This window comes from Ciconia boyciana, chromosome 12, assembly GCF_034638445.1.
Source record: "Ciconia boyciana chromosome 12, ASM3463844v1, whole genome shotgun sequence".
Lineage (NCBI taxonomy): Eukaryota > Metazoa > Chordata > Aves > Ciconiiformes > Ciconiidae > Ciconia > Ciconia boyciana.
In genome coordinates, this window is record NC_132945.1 from 20,803,879 (window position 1) to 20,827,585 (window position 23,707).

Genomic DNA, 23,707 nt, shown 5'->3' on the forward strand with positions numbered 1-23,707 from the left:
TATTTCTACCCTGTGCTTCAGACTTTTTCCTTCTGGCTCTATGCAAACGCCATGGGTCACAATCGTGTTCTCGTAGACTGACTGGTGGTGAGGATCCCAGTTAGTTTCACGTCCCTGCCAGCTGGAACAAAAAGGAGGGACGTTGAGGTTAACACACTTCAGTTCTAAGCACAAGCACTCTCTATCAGTACTTCAGAGATCGTGGTTTGGATCAGTTTGAATGTTGTTATTTTCATCTGGTGTGTCAAAACAGCCTCTGGCATCAGAGATTTTTTTTTTTTTTTTTGTAATTTGGTGTCAGATGCCACCAGCACAGGTCCTGGCCTTTTATAGAACAAAGCGATTGTACGTGGCTAAATATGTCCAGCTTTATTGCTGTAGCACAATTTCTTTTTAATATCTTTTTCCCTTTCAAAACAGTGGACATTAGATGGCTGCTGTTTTACAATTACACGATATTTCTACAATAATACTTGTTCCTAAAGCATGGAAGTGCAGCGCTGCAGTTTGAGAAGGCTCTACCCGATTCAAAACAAAGCAAAGGGACAGGTGACTTCCCCCGTGCAGCTTGCCAGCACAGGACTTAACGCTGCAGTCCTTAGTGGAGTGAAATGTCAGTCAAAGCAAGGGGATTTTTGCACCATTAAGAACTAGCTATCAGCTCCCAGCTAATCCCAGACGCAAGTGTTACGTTACACATGACATTAGGCATGTTTGATTTGTCCCAACCTGGATACAACCCGTGTATCAGCGGGGTAGTCCCGTGGTAAGTATGTCCTGCTGAAGGGACTGCCACTAGCCGTATCATGTAAAACTATTCCCACTGTCTAGTGATCACACTGTCTGTCTCTTTGAAAAGTTTGGAAGTGCCATGGGAATGTCCAATAAATGTGCAAATACACGGGGGTTTTTGTTTCGAATTATGACAGTTGTCATGCCAATAGTGTCTGCTCCACTGGTTATGTGCAATGCATTGGGCCATTCTCTGACACCTAACAGTCACCCCCCAGCTGCATTACCTGATTGCTGTTAGTTGCATCTCCAATCAAAGTTGCATGGGCTCCTGAGTTTCGGCTTTCAGGCTTGAGCACCAAGCTGTGTTGTTGCTCATGAACGTATGTTGTATCTCCATTTCACTGTGCTTGGAGCAACCACATTTGCTAAGAAGTAGGGCTTTTAAAGCTCAAAATGAAATTGGTTGGAAACTGTTGGGCGGGAGCATGCTGCTAGAGCTTTATGTTGCTTTATTTTGAAGAAACAGTTGCATTTTCTGAATGGAGGGAGAAGTGTGGTTTGCAGGGCTTTGGGGAGTGCGTTTTGTAAGGCATGCATTTTTGAAACAGTTTCCTGATCCCCAATCTAGAATAAAATGCGGTCACGCACCAAACTTTTAAAGTTTCAAGATTATGACATTAGCAAGTGGGAGAAGGTTGTGGCTATAGATCCAAAGAAGTTGCACGTTATTAATCTAATCAAGCATTTCTTTAGAATTGTCCTGATTTTCAGTCTGACACGCATAGATTATTTGCGTTACGACAATACGCAACCTCCCAGTGTGAAATCTGAGTTTGACCAGCTGCTTTCTCCACTGCACTTTGACTCGTGCACTGGCCAATTGTGATCTTGGGGCTGGAGAACCATTGGAAAAAACTTATGTAGAGCCATTCAAAAATGCTAACCTGGCTTTCAAAACTAGACAAACAGAAAAAGCCCAGATCTTTCTCTATTATTTTTATTTTTTAACTAAAAAAAGAAATCACAGGTAATTTTTCCAGTCACTTGCCGTTAATCCTCAGTAATGTATTTTTATGAGGGAGAGAAAAACTGGTTTAAAAAAGAGAGGAGGGGGAATGATGCTTCCAAACTTTGGAACAGTTGTGATTTTTCTGGTTTCCTAAGCCTGCCTTCCTGTAGCCTGTCCACCACCTAATCTATTTGCTATCTACCTCGTAACTCCCATTTTAGATGGGACTTCCCCATTTTGGCCCATTGGTTTCCTCCTACCACCTTCTAAGTTGTCCCACATTCTGTTTTAACTTTCTTTTCTTTCTTTATTTACGTCCATTACAGCCAGATCTCTATGGCTCACAGATGTGCACAGGGAAGCTCCCAGAGGTGCGTCACAGGCCCAAAAGAATCTTGCATCAAAATGCTTCTTTGAGATGTCATAGCACTGCAGCAGCAGGTTGATGTGTGTGCAGTAGATTTGTTGCTTGGCTTATCCCACTTTTTTTTCATTAATCCTAAACTTTGGAGGCCCATGTCACACATTGTTTTGTGGAGAACTTCTTAGGAAGAAGCGATATTAAAGTGTTTACCTAGATTGGGGTGGCACCAAGCCTAAGTTTAAATGTACTTCAGGTGCAGTTTTTCATTCAGTAAGCCCTACAAGTCGCTGGTAGATGTTGGCTGTGCAGTAAATGGGGAAAATCCCAGGCTTTCAAATTTAGGAAATTATACTGGATATTTAAAGCAATTTTTCATCAATATAATTTCAATGCAGAGCTGCGGCTTTCAGCGATTGGATCAATTTTCAAATGCCACCCTCACTCATAAGATGTCCGAGAATTCATGCAAGGCTTTGGCACTCTCAGCCTGTTTTCTGAGTCCCTGGTTTCTGTATATTTACAATAGAGAACCTACAGAGCTACAGGAGCTCGAAAAAGAGACATCCTTAGCAGCAGTGGTACAACTCGGTGTTACGATTTTGAGAATTTAATTGCAGATTCTTAACCCCACAGTGTTCCCTGGTATGCCAAAAATTAATTGTATCAGGGTGGGGTTTACCTTTTAATCAGACAGCAGTGATCATTTCAGCAAAATGTGTTTGCGTTATTAAGCATTAAAAATCCAGTGTAAAGCTCCTAAAATACACTGTGTTGTCCACAAATATAGAATAGTCTTGTTATGTCTGCACTGACTCACCAGGAAAACAAGCTAAGCCTTTAATCATTATTCCATGGAAGAGAAGAGTTGATTTAAAGATGAGTTTCATGCACTTTTTTTCCTATCACAGTCATAACTTTCTTTTCTTTTTGAAGTTGGATCCTGGTTTTAGCTCTATATTTTGATAGAGAAGAGAATGATTGCATCTAATGTATAAGCTACTAATTTTAATTGTAAGGTGTCAATCAAAATTTCTGAAAGTAATCTTACAGGTAGCATGGGATCTTGGTAAAGATCTGTGAGGGCTGTGGCTGTTAAATATTCTAAATCCGCATTCTTTCCACTTGACATCTACAGGGCATTCCAGAGCAGTGGGCCAGGCTACTACAGACCTCCAACATAACTAAACTGGAGCAGAAGAAGAACCCACAAGCTGTTCTAGATGTTCTCAAATTTTATGATTCCAAAGAAACAGTTAACAACCAGAAATATATGAGCTTTACGTCGGGAGGTAAGTCAACGTCTCACTGTGAAAAAGGGAGTGCCAGGCCCTAGAATGAGTCAGACCGAAGTTCAACATGCAAGTGGTCAAGAAGCAACCTTAAAAATTTCCACTTTGTGGAATACTCCTGAAATGAATTCTCTTTCGCCTTTTGTCCCCTAAATGTCATTGAAACTGTGACTTTTCTTTGTCGCTTGTTTTTGGAACTAAATAAGATACTAGATGGAAAAATCATTACCATTTTTAGTCAGAAGCATTAGTGGCCAAAGGTCATATTTATTTCTGTTTGTTCTCATCCTTGTTGCTTCACAGTGTTCAGATTGAGGTACGGGGTATACTTTTTTCATGCATTTTATGAGTTACTCTTCAATCCTTTAAGCAATAGGTTACGGACTATGATTTTTTGTGATACTTTGTGATAGAGGAGAATCTTAAAGGAATTTTTTTGCATTAGCTGTGGAGAAGATGAGGTTGCTATGCATAAACTAACAAACAAACCTACAACAGCTGCTATTGTGATGTAAAAGGAATGTTGCCACAGAGGATGAGAAGGAAGGCATCCGTGTCCAGAGCAATCTCTGTAGCATCCTCATTCCAGGAAGATCCTCATGATTTAGGCATTACCATCCAAAAGCCTGCAAACATGATGGGGGTGTCATTTTTTCCCTTGGTTGTGTACAGTCTGCAAAATTGTAGTGTAGCGTTGCAGAAATGAGAGAGCAAGTCTGTGCTGCAGTTTGCATATTTTTTTTCTTTGGCCCATTCTTTCTACTTTTTGCTAGGCAAACTCTGGCTGGTGACACATCTAGCAAGTAAGCAGAGGTTTTTACTAGGTGCAGTGTATCTGGCTTTTGTATTAATGTGTTCTTTTGCTATTCCTTAATAACAGAGTTGAATTTTAAACAAAAATACCATTAAGATACTGTTACTTTGGTAAAGCTCATGTCAACAGCTTCGGCTAATAAGGGAGTGTCTCTATCCAAGAGGGTGTGAACAGCATTTGTAATTTAACCTGCAGTGGTTCATGTTCCCTGCACATGATAGTCCGTGGCAGTGGAGTCTGTAATTTCCTCACTTTGCTCGTTCAACCAATAAAACTTCCAAAATGCAGGCTGGGAGAGCTTCTCAGAAGTCCTTCTAAAAACTGTGCAGTTATCTCCAAAATTTACTAACATTTCTCTTCTTTTGAGGGAAAGCATCTTTTTTCTAAATTCCATAATTAAAACATTTGACTGTCTAACTTGACACTTAATGTTTGCTAAAATAGCAATTATTTTTGTGATGAAATGCAAAATTCAGAACAGTTAGTGTATACTCCTGAACTCAGGAGCTGTTACTGTGCTATGTCAGAATAGAACTGCCATGGCTAAGGGAGATTTTGGGGAAGCTTTTATGGGGAAACATTTTCAGCAAGATAAAGAGAATCGATGCATGCAATTTATTAAAAAAAAAAAAAAGAAAGAAAGAAAAAAGCTGCTTTAGCTCTTGGGCACAACAGAAGCATTGACTGTTAAAGAACAATTTGCATTTTCTTGACCAAGTTTCTATTTATTTTATTTACTGGCAAAACAGGGCAAAAAATAGACACAAGAAACTGTAGAAAAAGAATATGCCGTTATCTTGCTTGCTATGTAAAATAACTGTTGCTACTGGAGGGATGTTGTGAAAGAAAAGTGCTATATCTGTTTGGATTTACTTGTTCTGTGGGATTCCCCACAACAGGCAGTTTCATAACAGCATTGGTTAATTTTCCCTTGCACATTGCAGATAAAAGCGCCCATGGATACATAGAAGCCCATCCTTCGGTGAGTGTGAAAGTAACCTTTTACTTTCATAGCCTGTAAGAATTGTGGAGCAAGCTGTGAGCTTTGCCTTTTGTGATGGAGTGCCAGCCTTGTAAACTGAAAGAAAGTACGTTTTGGTGTCTTTGCAGCAGCAGAAAAGGGATCACTGGCTCTTTTCTAGTTTTCTGTTTAAGAACTTTTAAAGAGATGAAAGTCTGGTTTTGCAAACAGAAGATTGCTTGCTGTTCTTAACTATGGTGGAATCTATAATTCGCAACAATATGCAGTACTGTCTAATTAGCCCATTTTAATTTACTTTTAACAACTTAGAATCCATTTCTATTAGATTTTATGATTTATCCTTAGTACAGCTGGATATGTAGCTGAATATAAATAGGGTTATAATTGATATGTAACTCACTGGAACCATTGGAAGAAAGTTTTAAGTAATCATCCACTCTAATACTGGATTGCCATAGCAATCCCAAAGATGTAGTCATGACATCCACGTTAATATTGACCAGATTTATTAGTGTTAATGTTAGTGCATTAAATAGCAAATGACTGAATGGGGATTTGGCCTTTATTTTCAAGTGTTAAGCAACTTAATTTTAGGTTTGTGATTACTCAGCAGAGAGTGTGTATAATGAAACGAAAATCATCTTTGAATATTCACACTTCAGATTTTCAATTGATGCCACTTTCATTATCTTTAATAAAACACACTTTTAAAAGGAAGTTTGGGGTTCACCAGAGCATAGTAAGCCTTCCCAATAGCTTTTCCAGTGGGTATGGACACTGGTGGATGCTGTGGTATTTTGTTCTAGCAGACACAGACAGTGGTGAGACAGTCAAGATGTCAGCTTTCAAAAGCTACCGACTCAGAGGATGCTGGTTGAATGTTATAGTACAGGGAAGACAACTCTCTGACAGGATCGAGCAGTCATTGGAATTACTTTAATTTCATTTAACTCTTTAATGGGAGCCTGGCATTAAATAATATGACATTGTATATGTTCTAGCTGCACAGTTTAGTGCTGTCAGACCAAGCATGGAGCCCAGTGGAAAAAATAGTTATAAGAATTTGACATAACAGAAATGTGATTATTCCCGTCTTTATTTTTCCATTAATCATCTTCTATCCCCATGTAAGCAAAGTGCTAATGATGCACAGAAAGCTATACACTGATCTAACGTATGACAAAGTAACATTCACCTTCCCATTAGGGCACCCCTTGCTTGACAGAGTTGGCCCTTAAACTGGTGTTTAGAATGTCTGACGTATTATTCCCTACTTTGGCCAGATTAGTAGCCTGTTTGACCATTTACCTTTAAAAGCTGGGTAATGGAACTGAGTCCCACAGAACATACAATACTCTGTGTGTATGTGTGTATCTATATGACAGTGTGTTCAAGTACAGGTGACTCAGGGCAGCGATACAGCCATCTATCCAGTAAAACACAGGCGTGAAGATTAGGTCTCCCTGTTTCCTGCAGGCCATCCCTTACTGGTATTTATACTGGACCAAATTGATACCATTTTAAAGATAACGCAAATGAGATGTGAATATGTAGGTAGTGCCTTTGATTTGCTTCAGTTCTCTAAGTGGCCTGTTGTAGCCAGCTTCAAAGCAGTTGGTAAACACTCAACAAGGCACCTTTTCAGGTTTTTTTGTTTCACCAGGAGATTTGTGACAAGGTGATATAACCCCCTGCCTCCGAGTAGCAGCTGGGACTTGTGGGCAGGTTTCAACTCACCTAACTTTAAATATCTGCACTGTAGGCTTCCATTTACATGTAGATGGCTGATCAGGCAGACTTCCCTTGCCTGCCCCGTATTTGGAGCCTCTGCCTGAAGGCTGACTGCACCCTGGCAGTGGCTTTTATTCCCGCTGCCTGTAAGGGCAGCCTGGGTGAGCAGTCGGGATGCCTGCCTGGCCGCCCTGGGCAGGTCGGCAGGATGCATTCGCTCGGAGAGGGATGGGTTCGCTCTGGGTTACTGTTGCCATAAGAAACAGGCCAACAGTGGAAAGATCGATGTGTTAACTTATGGTCAGGTAAAGAGGAGGATGGTGCTGAAAAAGGAGCTACTAAGCAGAAAAATTCAGCACTGTGGAAACAGGCAGTATGATTACCCCACGCGTAAAACAGTAAAGAAACAAATAGCCTTTCTCTCCAAAACCAAATTCCCAGCAAGATGACGAAGGAGGCTTTGCACTTTGAAGTGTGTTAATTAACCTAGCCAGTAGACACGTTAGCTTAATTAACTGTTACCATTTCTGTAGACACAATGCCAAAGCAATTAACCAGCAACTAGATGTGATTTCTAGTGATATATTCAAGCATTACATTTTGTGAAATTAACTTGGACTAAGCATGGGAATGATTTAGTTGTTTTCATCAAAAATTAAAAACACCAAGACAAATTAACAAAACAGCACGGTAATCTGTAACCTTTAAATTGTATTGTGTTGTGGGTAACTTAGAACTGATGCCTGCAGGACTGTAGGCATGTCTGGATTGGTGTCTGCTGTCTAAGCAGACTGAAGTTGTGTGTAATTTTCAACATCCCAAGTGCCAAAATGGTGACTGTCACTCATGTTACTGTCTGTCCACAGAGCACAAAAACAGCATCAGAACCCCCGCTAGCTCCCTCCGTTTCTGAAGAAGAGGATGAAGATGACGAAGAAGAGGAAGATGACAATGAACCTCCACCTGTTATCGCACCACGGCCTGAACATACAAAATCAGTAAGTCCCAGCTTTGGTTAGCACTGTATTTGGTGTAATTCAGAGCTGCGTGTTTCTGATCAGACAGCACTTGCAGATGAAGACTCTTGAGGGCTGGAGTCTTACCATGACATAGTGCTTCACCCAAGCCACTGACACCAGGAAAATCTGGTTTGAACTTTCACATTTAGTCATGAGTTTCCTGTGATTCCGATAGGTCCGTGAATTTATCTTGGTATCAGATAAGAGGCAGCCTTGTCTTTTAATGCTACCGGTGTAAAAGTGAGCAACTTTGTCCAAAGTATCTGTGTAGGCTCTCTGTCACCAGCGGAGAGAGCGGTCATCAGACGCAGTTCACACCCTTGCAGCATACATAGGAGGAGCTGTGCCCTGGAGATACCTGTCTCCCTCTCCACAGACTATATAAGTAGCTAAATGAACAGCTTAGACTACACCCTTAACTTTTACTTGACAAGTTTGGTGAGAAGAATCCTACACAGCTGTGCATTGTAAAGAGAAGGAAGGTCTCTGAAGGACTAGAATGCAGTTCCTAATAGCCATTCCCTAAAGCTTGAAATACTGATGAGAAATCAGTTCGACAGTTACAATCGGAAGAGGGAAATGCTCCCTGCTTCTATTCAGACACTTACATACCAACTCAAGAGTCATTTTGTTAACCATGAAAACACACGAGCATCAAGGAACGAGGCTCTGGGGCCCTGGACAGATCTATTTCTGTATCCTTGCAACACAGTAAATTCATTGTTTCAGCCATCTTTCAGAAAATCAATGAAAATTGAAAAGGAAACTGGCCGTGAACTTGTGTAAAACTAGCCTTTCTTTTTTGCCCATTCAATTTAAGAAGTGGACAGCAAAACTAAGCATTTTAAGACCCCTGAATGTGGCAGACAGCATCTTCCTAAGGGTTTGCATTTGAAATATGATCTCAGGGGCATCTCTGCAAGCCACCTTTCTGACACAAATTAATTTCTTGTCACAGATCTACACACGCTCTGTAATTGAACCTGCCGCTGCACCAGCACCAGCTAAAGAAGCTACCACTCCCCAACCTGAAAACTCAAACACAAACACTTTGTACAGAAACACAGACCGGCAGCGAAAAAAATCCAAGATGACAGATGAGGAGATCCTAGAGAAACTGAGTATGTAGTCTGTATTTCTTCTCTGGTAAAGCAGTGTGCTGTATGCATGTTTCAGGATTATGTGTACCAAATGTTCATCCTCAGTTTAGTGTGACAGAGTCACTTACAACTCCCTACACAAATTGTTACTGTGCTTAGAGGAAGCGAGAGAGCACTCTGGGTATTCCTTTTGCCTCTGAGGGCAGCTGTGACTGGGTTGGATTTGCCTGAGCTTCCTACTATGCTAAAGGCAAAAGCAGAGATTGTTTCTGGTTGAGCAGAAGGCTGTGACCTAGTGAATGACCTAGTGAACTCCTGTGTGCTGATGGCCAAATTGAACAGAATATTTGGGTTTCTAAATTGTCAGGAGTCTAAAGAGTTCTCACCAGTCTTTGGAGCCAAAATACTTTGCAGAAATATGTTGGGTTTGGGGGCTTTTTTTTGTGTTGGTTGTTGTTTTGTTTTTGGTCTGGGGGTTTAGTTTGGTGTTTTGTTTTGTTTTTTTTACCAGTAGACAACTACAGCACTAAGCTGTTTCCTTCAGCCTCGAGGAGCTCTCCTGCCCCAGATATTCTATTGGTGTCGTTTTTATGATTGTTGTTACTACTACTACTTCTACTAATATATCAGAGTTCATTTTTATTAAGAATTCTGTTTTTGTCAGAGAGAACTCCTTTGAAAGAACATCAGTTGACACTATGGATAGAGAGGAAGAGGTCTTTTCAATGTGCCCCAAAAGAAAAAAAATACTTTTATAACAGTCCTTATTTTGTTTCTTAGCTTTATGCTTATAAAGATGTATCAGAGAGACACATCTATGTGGCGTGATCAGGTAAAACTGCACTGCAAGCATTTTTGAGGAGCCAGCCTCCAGCACATCCACTGTATGTTCCTCAGATACATGGCACTTTGTCATAGCTAATTGCCAGCCAGTTAATCCTATTAGAATCCTAGCCATTGGCCCCAAAACCCTACACAGATCATACTCTAGGAAAACACATCAAGCCCTTTGTGATTCTGCAGTACAACCAATTTAATCTGCTTCTTGCGTGTAATAGCTGCCAGTGCTATGTTCTCGGATAATACATTATTGGGTTCATAACATATCCCAGTTTACTCTGTGTCTAACTGTTAAGACAAAAAGTGGATTGATCTACACCTCCTTGTGTTTGATCTCAAAGCCAATAATGTTCTTTAATGGGGGCAGCTGCTTGTAAAGGGGTGCAGTCTGGCCGTGGCTTCTTCACAGTAGTTGTCAATGCTCGTTCTTGTGCTATAGCAACCTTTTGGCATACCTGCCCTGCTGCTGATGGCTGGTGTGACTGCAGAGGCTGAAGCCTTCCTTAGCTGTGAGATTTCAGCTGCTTGCGTAGAGTTTTCTGCACCCTTAGCAGGTTGACAGGACTATAAAGAACTGAATCTCAGTGCTATTAGGGAGTATGCAAGGGATAAGTTCAATAGCTTTAGCTGAGGGCACAATGAAATGAATTCCAGAGCAGATAGTTACCTGCAGGCATGTCAGTTTATAAAGGGAGGAATTATAGCTGCTTCAGCTGAGGTTAAATGTTTGAGGCAGGTTTCCACTGTGAGATCTGCATACTGCACCCTGCATACGTGAACGTAAGTATGCATATCGTTTATTCAAGCTTCTGTGTATGCCAGATTAGGACTGAGCCCTTGAGTTATTGTGGGTTATATCTTTGAAATGTTACATGCTTTCATGCTTTTTCTTTCTTAAGAATTTGATACCAAGTGAGCAAGGTCTGAAGGTCTGCCTTGGGCAAATTGTGATGTGGACAATGAAAATCTTTTTGTGCTTTCATGGAGCTATCTGAAAATGGGGGTGATGCTTTTTTGTTATAGTCCTGGGTTAATTATATTTAAGCATATGTGGTGGTGGATTTTTTTCTGGTTTGTTTTGTTTTAACTCATATGACTTCTCCACCTTGCATACTTCCGACACAATTGATTTTATGCTACTTTTAAGTCGTCCCCTGCCTTACTTTATCTTGAATTGCTTTCGTAATTCTTTTCTGTTTGAAATAACTTGGGTTTTTTTAGAGCCATTTTCATTACAAGTTTTACTAGGGAGTAAAGCCTGTAATAGTGAGATAAGATCAAACAAAATTCTGTCTGTAATGAAATCATGAATATGTTCCACTGTAATTATAAAACAGAAGTGGCCCAATTCTGCTTTCTTATCCACTTAATTTAGGACTTGATAAAGGAAAGTGCTTAAAGACATCAAAATAGCTGTTATGTTTATCTTTTGTCCAGAGTAGGGAGTGCTTCTCTGAACTGAAGCCGGGTACCAGACACTTTGTTGATTTTAGTGCTGTCATATTTGACATGCATTGGCTTAAGCACAGGAAACCAGCCACAGACAGCTAACTTGTGAAAGCAGCTACTCAAGTTTTGAGGAAAAACTCCAGAAATATGAACTGCAACATCAGTGGCATATTGGGAAAATTCTTTTTCAAAATATTTGCTCTGCAGTCTTTTTCTTTATTCTTTTCTAACGTGAACTTCCATGAACTTCTGATATCTGTTCTGACAGATACACGGTTCCATTAACCAGCTGAAAATAGCACCTAGCCAGACACCGACAACACAGTGTTTTTCCTGTTGTCCAGCCCAGCAGAGGATTACGGCAGTTTGGTTCAGTACTGCAGAGTCTGATGGGGGGATCCCTGTCTGGGGGATGGTTAAGCTCAGCAGTGTGAGCGGGAGGCATGCTTTCTCATCTCGCATCCCTTCCAGCCAGTTAAAAGGGAGTGCCAGAGTCCGCTGGTCATGTTCTTCTGGACTGAAGAGTTATTTTGTAGTGGAGACAGAGAGAATAGTGGAGAAAGCTGCAGAACAAAAGCTTTGTCTTACGTTATACGTTTCAGTGAGACGAAATATAGGCCGCACCTCGAATGCTGTGTTCAGTTTTGGGCCCCTCACTACAAGAGAGACATTGAGGGGCTGGAGCATGTCCAGAGAAGGGCAACGGAGCTGGGGAAGGGTCTGGAGCACAAGGCTGATGGGGAGCGGCTGAGGGACCTGGGGTTGTTCAGCCTGGAGAAAAGGAGGCTGAGGGGAGACCTCATCGCTCTCTACAACTGCCTGAAAGGAGGGTGTAGAGAGGTGGGGTCAGTCTCTTCTCCCAGGTAACAAGTGATAGGACGAGAGGAAATGGCCTCAAGTTGCGCCAGGGGAGGTTTAGACTGGATATGAGGAAATTTTACTTCACTGAAAGGGTTGTCAAGCATTGGAACAGGCTGCCCAGGGAAGTGGTGGAGTCGCCATCCCTGGAGGTATTTAAAAGACATTTGGATGAGGTGCTTATGGATATGGTGTAGTGGTGGCCTTGGCAGTGTTAGGTTTACGGTTGGACTCGATGATCTTAAAGGTCTTTTCCAACCTATACGATTCTGTGATTCTGTGAAACTACAAAAAGTTAACCAGGTCCTGCAAGCATTACGTCCTTGGCTTGGGCTCCAGGCAATCCAGTTACTCTAACTCTGTCAGGCTGGCACAGCAGGGCAGGGCCACTTCAGGCTGCTCAGGACTGTGTGGCATCCTCAGCCAGCAGGCAGGCGCTCACACCGCCGTCAGCAGCGCGCTGGGTGAGGGTAGCGAGCACCGCGGGGCAAAGGAAACCTCTTCTCCTGCAGCTCCCATTAGCGATCTTGCCAAGGCCAGCAAAATTGTTTTAGCCGGGAGTGTACCAGATGGTGTTGATGACCCATCTTCTTGCTGTGCTGGCAGGCAGGATTCCTGGCTAGGCATCCAGTCAGATGCCCATTTGGATGCTAAAGCCCTCTGCTCCAGAGAAACGGCCTGGAGAGGGGAGAGAGGTGTTTGTTACTACTTAGAGTGAACGGTGCATCACCTAGTTTTGTTTTGGATGCACAGGTGAATAAATAAGGATGTGTTTGTATTTGTGATATAGGAATATTGCCAGATTAGTCAAACAAAATATGCTGCAAAACATTGGAAGTCTTTCCTCCTGAACTAATCTTCTTAAAGTATTTCAGTGATGTACATTCCAAGTTAAATCTTTAGAAGTCATTTGCATTGAGCCATCACCTTAGGCTTCCTTGTTTGTATTTTATCTAGGAAACTACTGGACCAGAAAAACAATATTGTTTTTTAATTATTCCTTCAGATTTGTTTGAGTTTATCAGATTTTGGCTCTTTAATTCGACACAAACACAGCATCCTAATTACTGCTTGCTTTCCTTACCATTCAGACTGCCTACACCTCAGAGCGGGCAAGAAGCTGTCAAGCAGTGCATGCTTTCATTTTAGCTTTCAGTGGCACATGAGCTCCACAATGGCTGGTGGACCTGGACTGTCCCGCGCCCTGTGCCGGACATGCTGGCCCTGCCTTCCCGCTGCTGCAGCGCAGAGATGCCGGGAGGCGGCAGCACCCCGTCTGGCCTGGCTTCTGAACCGCATCGCCTGTACTCATGAAACGATCAGCATCTCATTTGTGCAGCTGTCTGTGTAACACTAGCACCTGAGGAATATTGCTGTTCTTGTTATCCGCCGTGGCTGTGCTTATTTGTGAAGATCAGTGTGTGTGCAGTGTTGAGAGTGCGAGTCAAATGCTAGTTACTGATCCGAGTCAGGTTGAGGACAAGCAGTGTGGTTCTTAAAATGGCACAAACAAGGTCTTCTTCAGAACTTAGCCTGGTAATAATTGATGAGGGCCTTAGTTCTTAGAGACCCATAATTATTGATTATAACGTGAGATGCTGTTCTTTAAAAACACAACAGCATTCTTTTGGCAAACTGCTGAAAGGTTGCGAAGATCCCCTCCTGGAAACACTGTGCAATATTCTTCCGGTTCTGAAAATGGCACCTGTTCATACAAATTGATTCCAGAACCCAAGGTGCATTTAATCTTCGGAAGTATTAAACCTTCTGTTGAATCAGAGTATTTATTCCTAAGAAAATAAAGGCTCTGTTGTTCCAGCTCTCATTAATGTTTATAGACAACAAACACTTGCATTGGTACTTGTTCTTTTCTGATATCTGTCTCCTGTGAATTTTTCTCCATGTTCTTAGTTTCCTGTCAAGGTAACTCTCCAAAGGACTGTAGAAAATGAGTCTTCGTGGAGGCCATCTGTGCTACGGAGCTGCCTGTGGTGGTGGTGGTGTTACCCAACTGACTACAGACAGCTCCCAACCCCAGACAGTGGGGCTGCATTTCTGATCTGCTGGAAGGTGGTATCTCCATTTTTAAGTGAGCATCTTTAATTTTGTTTCTTTCAGGGAGCATTGTGAGTGTGGGAGATCCTAAGAAGAAATACACTCGATTTGAAAAAATTGGCCAAGGGTAAGTCCAATCACAGTTACTTATACAAAAACATGGGCCAGGTGTTTTGCTGGTGTAACATCAAGCGTGACGTCGGGAAAGCTCCAAACATGTTCACGTGCTGGGTTTAGATTCTCCTGTCTCTCAGTACTGATCAGGATTTATAACTGTGGTCAGAAGGCATCGTCAAAGACAACTTGATGCTGGCAATGTCTTGTCTGCAGCAAGGAGCAGGACCTGGAAGATCTACTGTCCCTCAAGTGCGTGGCATATTTTGTTTGCTTATTATCTTAGGAGAAATAATTTTCGTATGTCTCAAAACAATATGGCCACACTAAAGAAAGGAGAAGAAACTATTGCCTAAAAGAGCAACTTACCACCTAATAGTTGTCAGATAAATAACAGTTCTCAATAACATTTCTTTCAAATATTTTGCTTAAAATATTCAGTGATCAGGATTATAACCACATAGTTTAGAAACCGAAACCAGCTATTAAATAATAAGCTCCCTTTTCTGGCAGAGGTAGTAAAAAACAAACAAACAAACAAAAAACCTAAAAAAAACCCCAACACAAAACCCCAAACAAACACCCCCCCCCAAAAAAAACCCCAAAAACAAAAAAACAACCAAAACAAAAGCACCCTGAAAAACCCAAACAAAAACTCAGTAATAAACACAGTGTTGATGCACAAAGTATGTGATGAGAAAATGCATTATCTGCCTGATGGCAGACCACTCGTGGATCTTGCAGGTTTTAGGAGTTCCCTGAAAATAATCAACCAAGCTATTCCCTTTTGAAACCCAACTTGGCTTACTGTAAATAGGATTGATTGATCTGAAATATTTCCTATGTGAGGAGGCAAGAACAAAAGATTACATCAAAATTAGGTATCTGACTTGCATTTTAAATATGGACAGACTCTCTGCTCGGTCAAAGTTTCCTTGGCTGTGTTGTAATTCCAGGAGGGTTAGTGCCATTTGTGTAACACCAAGATCACACTGCTGTCAGTGTATGACAGAAGCTGTTTACTGACATCAGGAGATGTTTTTCTGCCTTAGCTGTTTTGAGATTTGAACTCAGGGTAGCATGTTGCTGACCTAGAACTGATACCTACTGCGGAAAGCCAGGCATAGTCATGTTCTTTCTCTGGCAGGCTTTATCGTAGATATATCTTGTTTGGTAGGGCACTTATGGGAAGGTGTTTCTGCTCCATTCATTGAATAAAAGCCCTTTCTCAGATTCCAGCTTGCTTTCTACCTGAAGCTTTGGTTCTTATTGTCATTTGTAAAATGTCAGTGGACACTTAGAGCTGTGCCAGTCTCTCAAAAGATAAGTGTCAACTGAAAAAGTGAGAGAATAAACATGCGTGTGAAGCAGATTATTGCTGTCACCGTGAGAATATGACCATCACCCTCACAATCTCTTATTTTGACAGTCCTAGGAGTGAGCTTGTACAAAGGTGCCTCAACAACTGGTGGAAAGACAAGTGGCTAATATCTGGCCTAAAAGGGTATCTAAATTGATTTCCTCCAGCTTTTAGTGCAGCCTGAAGATTGCATGCCCTTCTTACAGAGGAGTGAGTGTGCTGCCATAACCAGCTCATGACTGTAATGCTGCAGGTCAATTTACAGGGATGGGGAAAGATCCTAAAAAAAAAAATAATCACAAAGGTAATCAAACAGGATAATTCGGAGGAACCGGACTGCTGCATGGCTGGGGTTAGCGTGTCTGTCTGCAGCAGGGCTGGGCTGAGATGCACTGCCTCGGATGGTGGTGGTGTGCTTAGTTGATGCAGGTGCCAGTTCCTGAGCTGCCTGCCTTTGCAATGAGTTGGGTACAGTTATGCCAAAGGCACTAGTGGTGTTGGAAGTGCGTAGTTTTTTAGGAGCTGCTAACGAGAGCACTGCAAGGCAGCAAGAGAGGTGGCTGCTCGGAGAACTGCAGGTAGAGGGCAACTTCTTACAGCAGGAAAAGCAACTTGACCGGCACGTAGCACTTCATGGCTTCAGACAGCTGGTAAGTTAATAAAGAGTGTGATGGTTTTACAGCCACTTTGCAGCGAACGGTAGTCAGCAGGCCTATGCTGAAGAACAGGTCAGCTTCAGTGCTGAGTCTCTGGTTTGTCATCTGTCTCCAGTTGAGGACTGAAAATGCTGCTGACACCAGAGGAAACTTAGTTAACTAGTGCTTGATAAGGAGGCTGTGTTTGCTCAAGCAGTCTTAGCTCTTGCTAGAAAGACAGATTAGTATGGAGCCATGAGCAGCCTGGGTTCAGGTTGGTTTTTTTAACTTGTACTGCAGTGCATCACAGTGACACGGATCTAATTGTGGGCCCTGGTACTTGCCTAACTGCATTAAAACCAAGATATTACAGAAGCATTTAAAAGTTAGATACAGATCAGAAATTGTAGTTGCTTAGAAGTAAAAGTTCGTAATGCAGAATCTGCAGAGCCCTTGCAATTAATTCACAGCTTTACTTAAATTACTCACCTTTATCTCACCTCCTCACAGATGGCCTGGAGCATACAAAAAGCATCCTAATTTAAATAGCTGTTTTTAAATAAACCCTAACAGGACTTTGCTCAGGAGGTACAGCACAGTGTTAGCAAGTCTAAATAAATGGTGTTGGCTTTTTATGAAAACAAATTGGATTAATCTCGACAATTAGTCATAGGAAAATGCATTTGCATTTATATTAAAAGAATACATAGCATGCCCAATGAGAGCATTGTTCTCAACACAGATGTACAGTCTCTGGTGCCTGTTGAATTAAAATGCTTCAGAAATATTTCAGCCTGCAGGTAAACAAACAAGCTGGGGGATCATGTAAAAATGAGCAAACTGATTTTGGCATTTTCAGTCATGCTCAGAATTCCCGCTCTGGCTCTCCCTTGCCTCACTGCCCATGCAGCCATGGGCTTAGATGATGGCAGTGTAAACCTGTGGTTTAGCTCAGAAGGAAGCCCCATTAGGGTTTACAAGCCCGCGGTTGCTTTAAACCCAAAGGGATTTCCTCTGGTCGTGGCTTTTCCAGCCCTTCACATCATTACAGGGGAAGAACCTCTTTTAATGAGAGGCAGATGGCAAACAAAACCCCACACTGTCTAGTTTGCAGGTGAGCATGCCATTTATTTCTGGTGGCTCTGCAACACAACCTATGACTGCCACAGAAGCAAAACATAGGCATCATGAAGAGTCCTTCATGTGTCTGGTGCACCTAACAGAAGCAGCTGCTGATGGCTCTTGACACACAAAGCAGCTGTCTTAAGGATCCTCTGTTTTGAGTAGTTCTCCATTTGTGTGTGAAACAATATGTGCCTTAACCTGCTCTAACTGTGACCTTGCAGGATGGCTGGAGAATAGTTTCCTTGCATGCTGGAGAAAGCTGTGTCTAGATCCTTTCCTCAAATGGCTGTCACGTGTATTCAGGGTTCTCAGAATGACTGCATGGTGTTGCCTGAATTGTGCAGATAGACTCAAATAAGAGGTCTGAGAAGGCATGACTAGACTGTATGTTACATGTGCTGGAAAAAAAACCACACACACACAAAAAGGAAAAAAAAAAAACCAAACCAAAAACCAAACAACAAAGCAAAACTGGAGAAAACAAAAAAAGAATTAAATATATTATTTTCCAGGTTTTTTTAGACACTCTGCCCTTAAGTTTTGAACTAGAATAATTTAGTATGTACATTTGAGATTTGCACCAGCCCTTTTTCTTCATATTGGACATAAGTTTTATCTTGGATACCCTGCATGGCAGAGGGCTGGTGGGCTGGTGGGCTGCTGTGCTGCCGGCTGAAGGAGTGGATGAGCAAAGGTGTTTTATAAACACTACTGGCAGCAGAGATCTATCTGGGCTTGCTTTTATTCACAGGGACTAAACCGCTTCTCATTTCTTCGCTGCTGTTTTGTTTCTAGGGCATCAGGAACTGTTTATACAGCAATCGACATCGCCACAGGACAAGAGGTAAGCATCGGCAGTCCCAGCAGATTTTGCAGGTATTCAGTGCTTTCCTCTCTGGTGCAAACTGTGGATGGGGCTTTCGGGTTGCCAGCAGATCTTTACTGCAAAGGCTGTTCCTCTGAAGCACAGACTAGTGTCAGCCTGCAAAATACATATTCTGCCAAGGCTGTTCCCCCTAAACATGAACGAGTGTCTGCTGGCAAAATACATCATCTGCTGTCTTCAGCTTTTCAGTGAAATCTCTTTAAGGGCAAGGTGCTTGGGGAAGAGTGGCTGGAAAGCTGCCCAGCAGAAAAGGACCTGGGGGTGTTGGTTGACAGCCGCCTGAATATGAGCCAGCAGTGTGCCCAGGTGGCCAAGAAAGCCAACAGCATCCTGGCTTGTATCAAAAATAGCGTGGCCAGCAGGGCTAGGGCAGTGATCGTCCCCTGTACTCGGCACTGGTGAAGCCGCACCTCGAATCCTGTGTTCAGTGTTGGGCCCCTCACTACAAGAGAGACATTGAGGGGCTGGAGCGTGTCCAGAGAAGGGCAACGGAGCTGGGGAAGGGTCTGGAGCACAAGGCTGATGGGGAGCGGCTGAGGGACCTGGGGTTGTTCAGCCTGGAGAAAAGGAGGCTGAGGGGAGACCTCATCGCTCTCTACAGCTGCCTGGAAGGAGGCTGGAGAGAGGTGGGGTCGGTCTCTTCTCCCAGGTAACAAGTGATAGGACGAGAGGAGATGGCCTCAAGTTGCGCCAGGGGAGGTTTAGACTGGATATGAGGAAATTTTACTTCACCGAAAGGGTTGTCAAGCATTGGAACAGGCTGCCCAGGGAAGTGGTGGAGTCGTCTTCCATGGAAGTATTTAAAAGATGTTTGGATGAGGTGCTAAGGGACATGGTGTAGTGGTGGTCTTGGTAGTGTTAGGTTTACGGTTGGACTTGATGATCTTAAAGGTCTTTTCCAACCTATACAATTCTGTGATTCTGTGGTTCTGTACCTTGGTAACTGAACGCTTACTGTGGCCATCCACTTTCCAGCAACCATTACACTGAGGTGTTGATTAAGGCCTGAAAAGGTGCCTGCGAATTCCTGGGGGGAGGCCCTGGCCCCCCTGGAATCAGTAAGAGCCTTGGTGCTCTCTGTGCTTGGGCTGATGCTTCACCCATAGCTTTTAAGGCCAATTGTAAGAGAATTATTTTTTTACTTACTCTGTCTTCAGAACAGGTCAGTGCTCTCCACAGTATTGTTGGTCCCAGCCTGGTACCATGTTACATCATCCCTGAATGGGTATTTTAATGGAGAGAAATCTGTAAAGAAATCCCAGCAAGCTTTTGGGCCTGATAAAAACTATATAATTTTTATTGCCAGTGTAAATGTATTGGTTTAGAAATTGTTATATCTCTGTTCCCCACTGTGCATAAAGTTGTGCTAGTGCAGAGAACGTTGGTCTATATCTACAATTTAACTCTACATTTACAGCATAAAATCTGCCTGTGGACCTGGCCACAGATCGGTTAGCAATACAAATTGTAAAATCTAAAGATCAGTCATAATGAGAGGCCTTGGGAGAACCCCAGGGGTGGTCACAGGGGTGGTCCCCTATTGCTGTGAGGAATAAATAGCTTGATTACATTGCTTAATTTCGGGCAGACTTTGTCCTTATTAACTACGAGAAAGAATGCAAGGAAGGAAGCGGTATCTTCCAGAGAAGGACACACTAGCGCTGCCTTAATTACTAAATATATTAATGCATCAACTAGCTGATGGAGGCTGCTGTCGTTCAGTCCCAATTTATCTTAATCACAGGTTCAGACAGTAATACTATTTAGCATTTTTTCCACCCTGTGTTTCATCTTCAAAGTATAACGCAAGACCTAATTAAGGAGAGATCATGTTTAGGACGCAATTTTGTGTTTTAGTCATGCTGAAGCTGGTTGACACACACGCTGACAAAGGAGAAGGCGTATATCGAGAGCAAAGATCTCTCCTAAACAATACAGTCGTGTTTAGGTCCAGTGTCAGTGACAGCCCATTACAGCCCGTGAGCTGGTCACAGGGAAGTGGGGGCTGGGGGGGTGAGAAACAAATCTTGAAGGAAAGTGGTGTTAACTCTGACAGTCCCTGTAGTGGCCAATTTAAAGTGGCATCTTAACATTCATTTCCTTTTCCAAGCCAGAGTTTTTGAATATATAGAAACCCTGCCTGAAAATTTGGCTAGAAAACCAGGAATGAGAGCAGAGGGGTGGTCTCTTTCGTGCCATGTCAAGAGCAGGACTAGACAGAGGGGAAAGCTGGCCAAACTGCATACGGAGGGAACAAGAGGCAGACTTTGAATAGCCACGGGGCCACATCTCCCTGCAAGGTGCGTGTCGGGTAGGAGGGCTCTTCTGGGACCGCCGGGCAAGGTGTACTTGTAGGAGTGCTTGGCCAGAGCTGAGCTGGATGGCAGGGAGGGAAGTAGGGCTGAGCCCAGAGGGACGGGGCTGGCAGAAGCAGGATCAGCAAGGAAGCCAGGACAAAAAGCTGAAGCGGAGGCTGTGGCTGCCTGGGGGAAGATGGGACTGGGCAGAGGAGCCAGGATGGGGCAGAGGCAGGATGGCTACAATGGTTCAGAGCAGAAGTGATCATATTAGTAATAAACAGACAAGGTGGTGTCTTAGAGAATCCCGTTGCTCTTAAGCTGTTAAGCTGTAGCCCCAAAGATTTCTGATTTATCATTTCTGGCTGTCAAACAAATCTGAATCTTACTGGTAGTTTGTCATCCACCTGCAGTGCTGCACTTTATAACTGCTCTTAGATAGAGGTCTACAAGGGATCTAAAAGCCCGAAGCCATAAAATACCGTAGAACAGATTATTTTTTTTTAAACCCAGAAAATAATTGCAAATCTAAACTGGGTTAAAGAATGTTATTTAGAGTTGCAAAATCAAAATTCAAGAAGTTAGGAAGTGCTAGGATTGTATGTTTTTTGTGTAACCTTAATGATCTTTTTAGTATGGCATTTTATATGTAATGTACATATGTATGTGTGTTCTTTCAGTTATGCAGTCCAGTCAAGAATAACAGCAGTTGCTGAAATAATGATCAAAAATCATATAATTGCTAAAGTGTTACCAGCTGTTTTTATATATTTTCAGTAACCAAATCACTTCCTGCTTGCAAAACATGCGTGAATAATAATAGTGGTGATAAACTAAGGCCATTTGAGAAGAATGTAGGTCCAGAGGGTGTTGTTAGAGATTTGTGGTTGATAGTTTAAAGACAATTTTTACAGATTTTACAAGGCAAAATGTATATGGCCATGTGTCCTGTAACTAGCACACAAGCTAGCAGAGAAATAAGGTGTTGTAATGTGAGTTACTGAGCTCTGATGTCTAATAAGACAGTTTGGCACAGGTCTGCTATGTCATTCCAAAAACACTCACTCCATGTTCATTCTGATCTCGTGCAACAGACTACTCAGGTTAATGGTTTTCAATGTCCTTTTAGGTGGCCATAAAGCAAATGAATCTCCAACAACAGCCCAAGAAGGAACTAATTATTAATGAAATCCTGGTCATGAGGGAAAATAAGAACCCAAATATTGTTAACTATTTAGACAGGTAAGTAGTTCTGGTATTATCATGTGAATGTTCATTTACATACTACAAGCCAAAGATTAAAAAAACCCTTTGGTCACTGGCAGAAAGTTGACCTCTTTATTATTTATCTACTCATAACACAATGTATGGGAGGAGATTGCATTTTGTTTGCATTAATCCTTTCTGGCATATATAGTTTGAAGACTGTTTTCAAAAACCTGGATCAGCCATATCTTACTAAAACAACAGCCTGTAAGTTCACTACCTCCATGTTGGTTTGTTGTTGTGGTTTTTTTTAAGTTGGTCATATTTTCTGTGTCTTATGATAAGTGCTGATAAATCATCACAGAAATTATTTCCCTTGGGCTGTTCCCACTATTTTCCATTGCTGTGGATGCCAGGAAGACTAGGTTCTTGTTTCCAGAAACACATAAGTTGCCAGTTTTTAAATTGTTTTTCCTGTTTCTGAATGTATTTTCTGTAAGGTTTTCCAAACTGTTGACCAATTTTTGTCCTCAGTGGTAAACACCCTCCTACCATGGACAACTATGAAAGTTGTGTTGCCTTGTTCCTGGAGTTAATAATGGAATTTATGTGTTAAGATGATGAACCCAGATGATGTGATATGTCCTGGTTCAAGATTTATTTTTGCTGTTACCAAACTGCATTTTTCACTTGCTTGCCATCTAAGATGGCTAATTTTTCACTTATGTGCCTTTCTTATTTAGACTGCACAGATTCTAAGTACTGTATAGCCTAGAAGGAATGTCTATTCATTTTATTCTGTCTTCATTTAAAAATGACCTGGAAACAAAAATCAACTGTAGTTTTTTCATAAGGTAATTTAGCTAGGCACATTCATCTCAATGCCATTGTTTTCTTCTTTCAGCTACCTAGTTGGTGATGAACTCTGGGTGGTTATGGAATACTTGGCAGGAGGCTCTTTAACCGATGTTGTTACAGAGACGTGTATGGATGAAGGACAGATAGCAGCTGTCTGTAGGGAGGTAAGGGATCCCGTGTGTGCTTCGATTACTTGGACAGGATGGTACTTCTAAACAGGTGGTAAGAACATGAGTGATTTCATGTTCAGAGCTTTGTTTCTCTGTTGCTTTTATAATATGGAGAAGAAAGAGCATCTTAAATGAACTGCCTGCCAGTACCACTGCACTTATTATACTCTGTTGTTATACTCTTATATACTGTTATTGTACTATCTTTTTTTTTTTTTTTTTTTTTTGTTTTATTATTCTCAACTTTGCCTCTTTAAACATTTGCCTGGAGCACGTCTGTACTGCATTCCTTGCCTGTAAAAGCAAACATGCTCGTGGCAGAATTCTAAAATAACAGCAAAGAAAAATAGAGACTCATTTATCACAGTCCTCAGCTTAAAAGAATAGCATTCCACCCAAAATGGTGTTTGCTTCTGAAAAATGACTAACGTGCTATTTCCAAATCTGCTGTAATGATAAAATCTTTGTCATGCAACCTCCCACCCAAAAGTGATCCACTTCATACCGAAGGAAGGGACTTTTTCTTTTTTGGCAAACAATAGTTTGTCATATGGATGGAGATAGCACATGCATTGCAGCAGCAGTCATTCTGTCTGTGCTTTCAGGGGATAGTCTGTAACAATAACTGGCATTTCTCTTTCAAAAGCTAATATGCCTTCATTTAGAAAGTTATTACTCTAATAGTGTTGAAGCAGCAAGCTATTCCTCTTGACAGCACAATATTCTGCCATTACTCACAATTCATCTAGAAATTAAATCTTTTAGAGCCATTTCCTTTCTTGTGTGATGAAATCAGGTCGTTAATTTTTAC

The 23,707-nt window shown here is 42.0% G+C and overlaps 1 protein-coding gene across 4 annotated transcripts in view; it reads left to right on the forward strand.

Annotated features, from left to right (window-relative positions):
- Positions 1-23,707, forward strand: part of PAK3 (p21 (RAC1) activated kinase 3) — a 105,014-nt gene that overhangs the window by 68,214 nt on the left and 13,093 nt on the right. For all 4 annotated transcript variants that reach the window (XM_072876608.1, XM_072876609.1, XM_072876606.1 and 1 more), the window contains 8 exons: positions 3,244-3,397; positions 5,156-5,193; positions 7,791-7,922; positions 8,902-9,064; positions 14,309-14,372; positions 18,275-18,323; positions 21,792-21,904; positions 22,773-22,890. In XM_072876608.1, the coding sequence (XP_072732709.1) occupies positions 3,244-3,397; positions 5,156-5,193; positions 7,791-7,922; positions 8,902-9,064; positions 14,309-14,372; positions 18,275-18,323; positions 21,792-21,904; positions 22,773-22,890 (831 nt within the window). The remainder of the gene's footprint in view (positions 1-3,243; positions 3,398-5,155; positions 5,194-7,790; positions 7,923-8,901; positions 9,065-14,308; positions 14,373-18,274; positions 18,324-21,791; positions 21,905-22,772; positions 22,891-23,707) is intronic.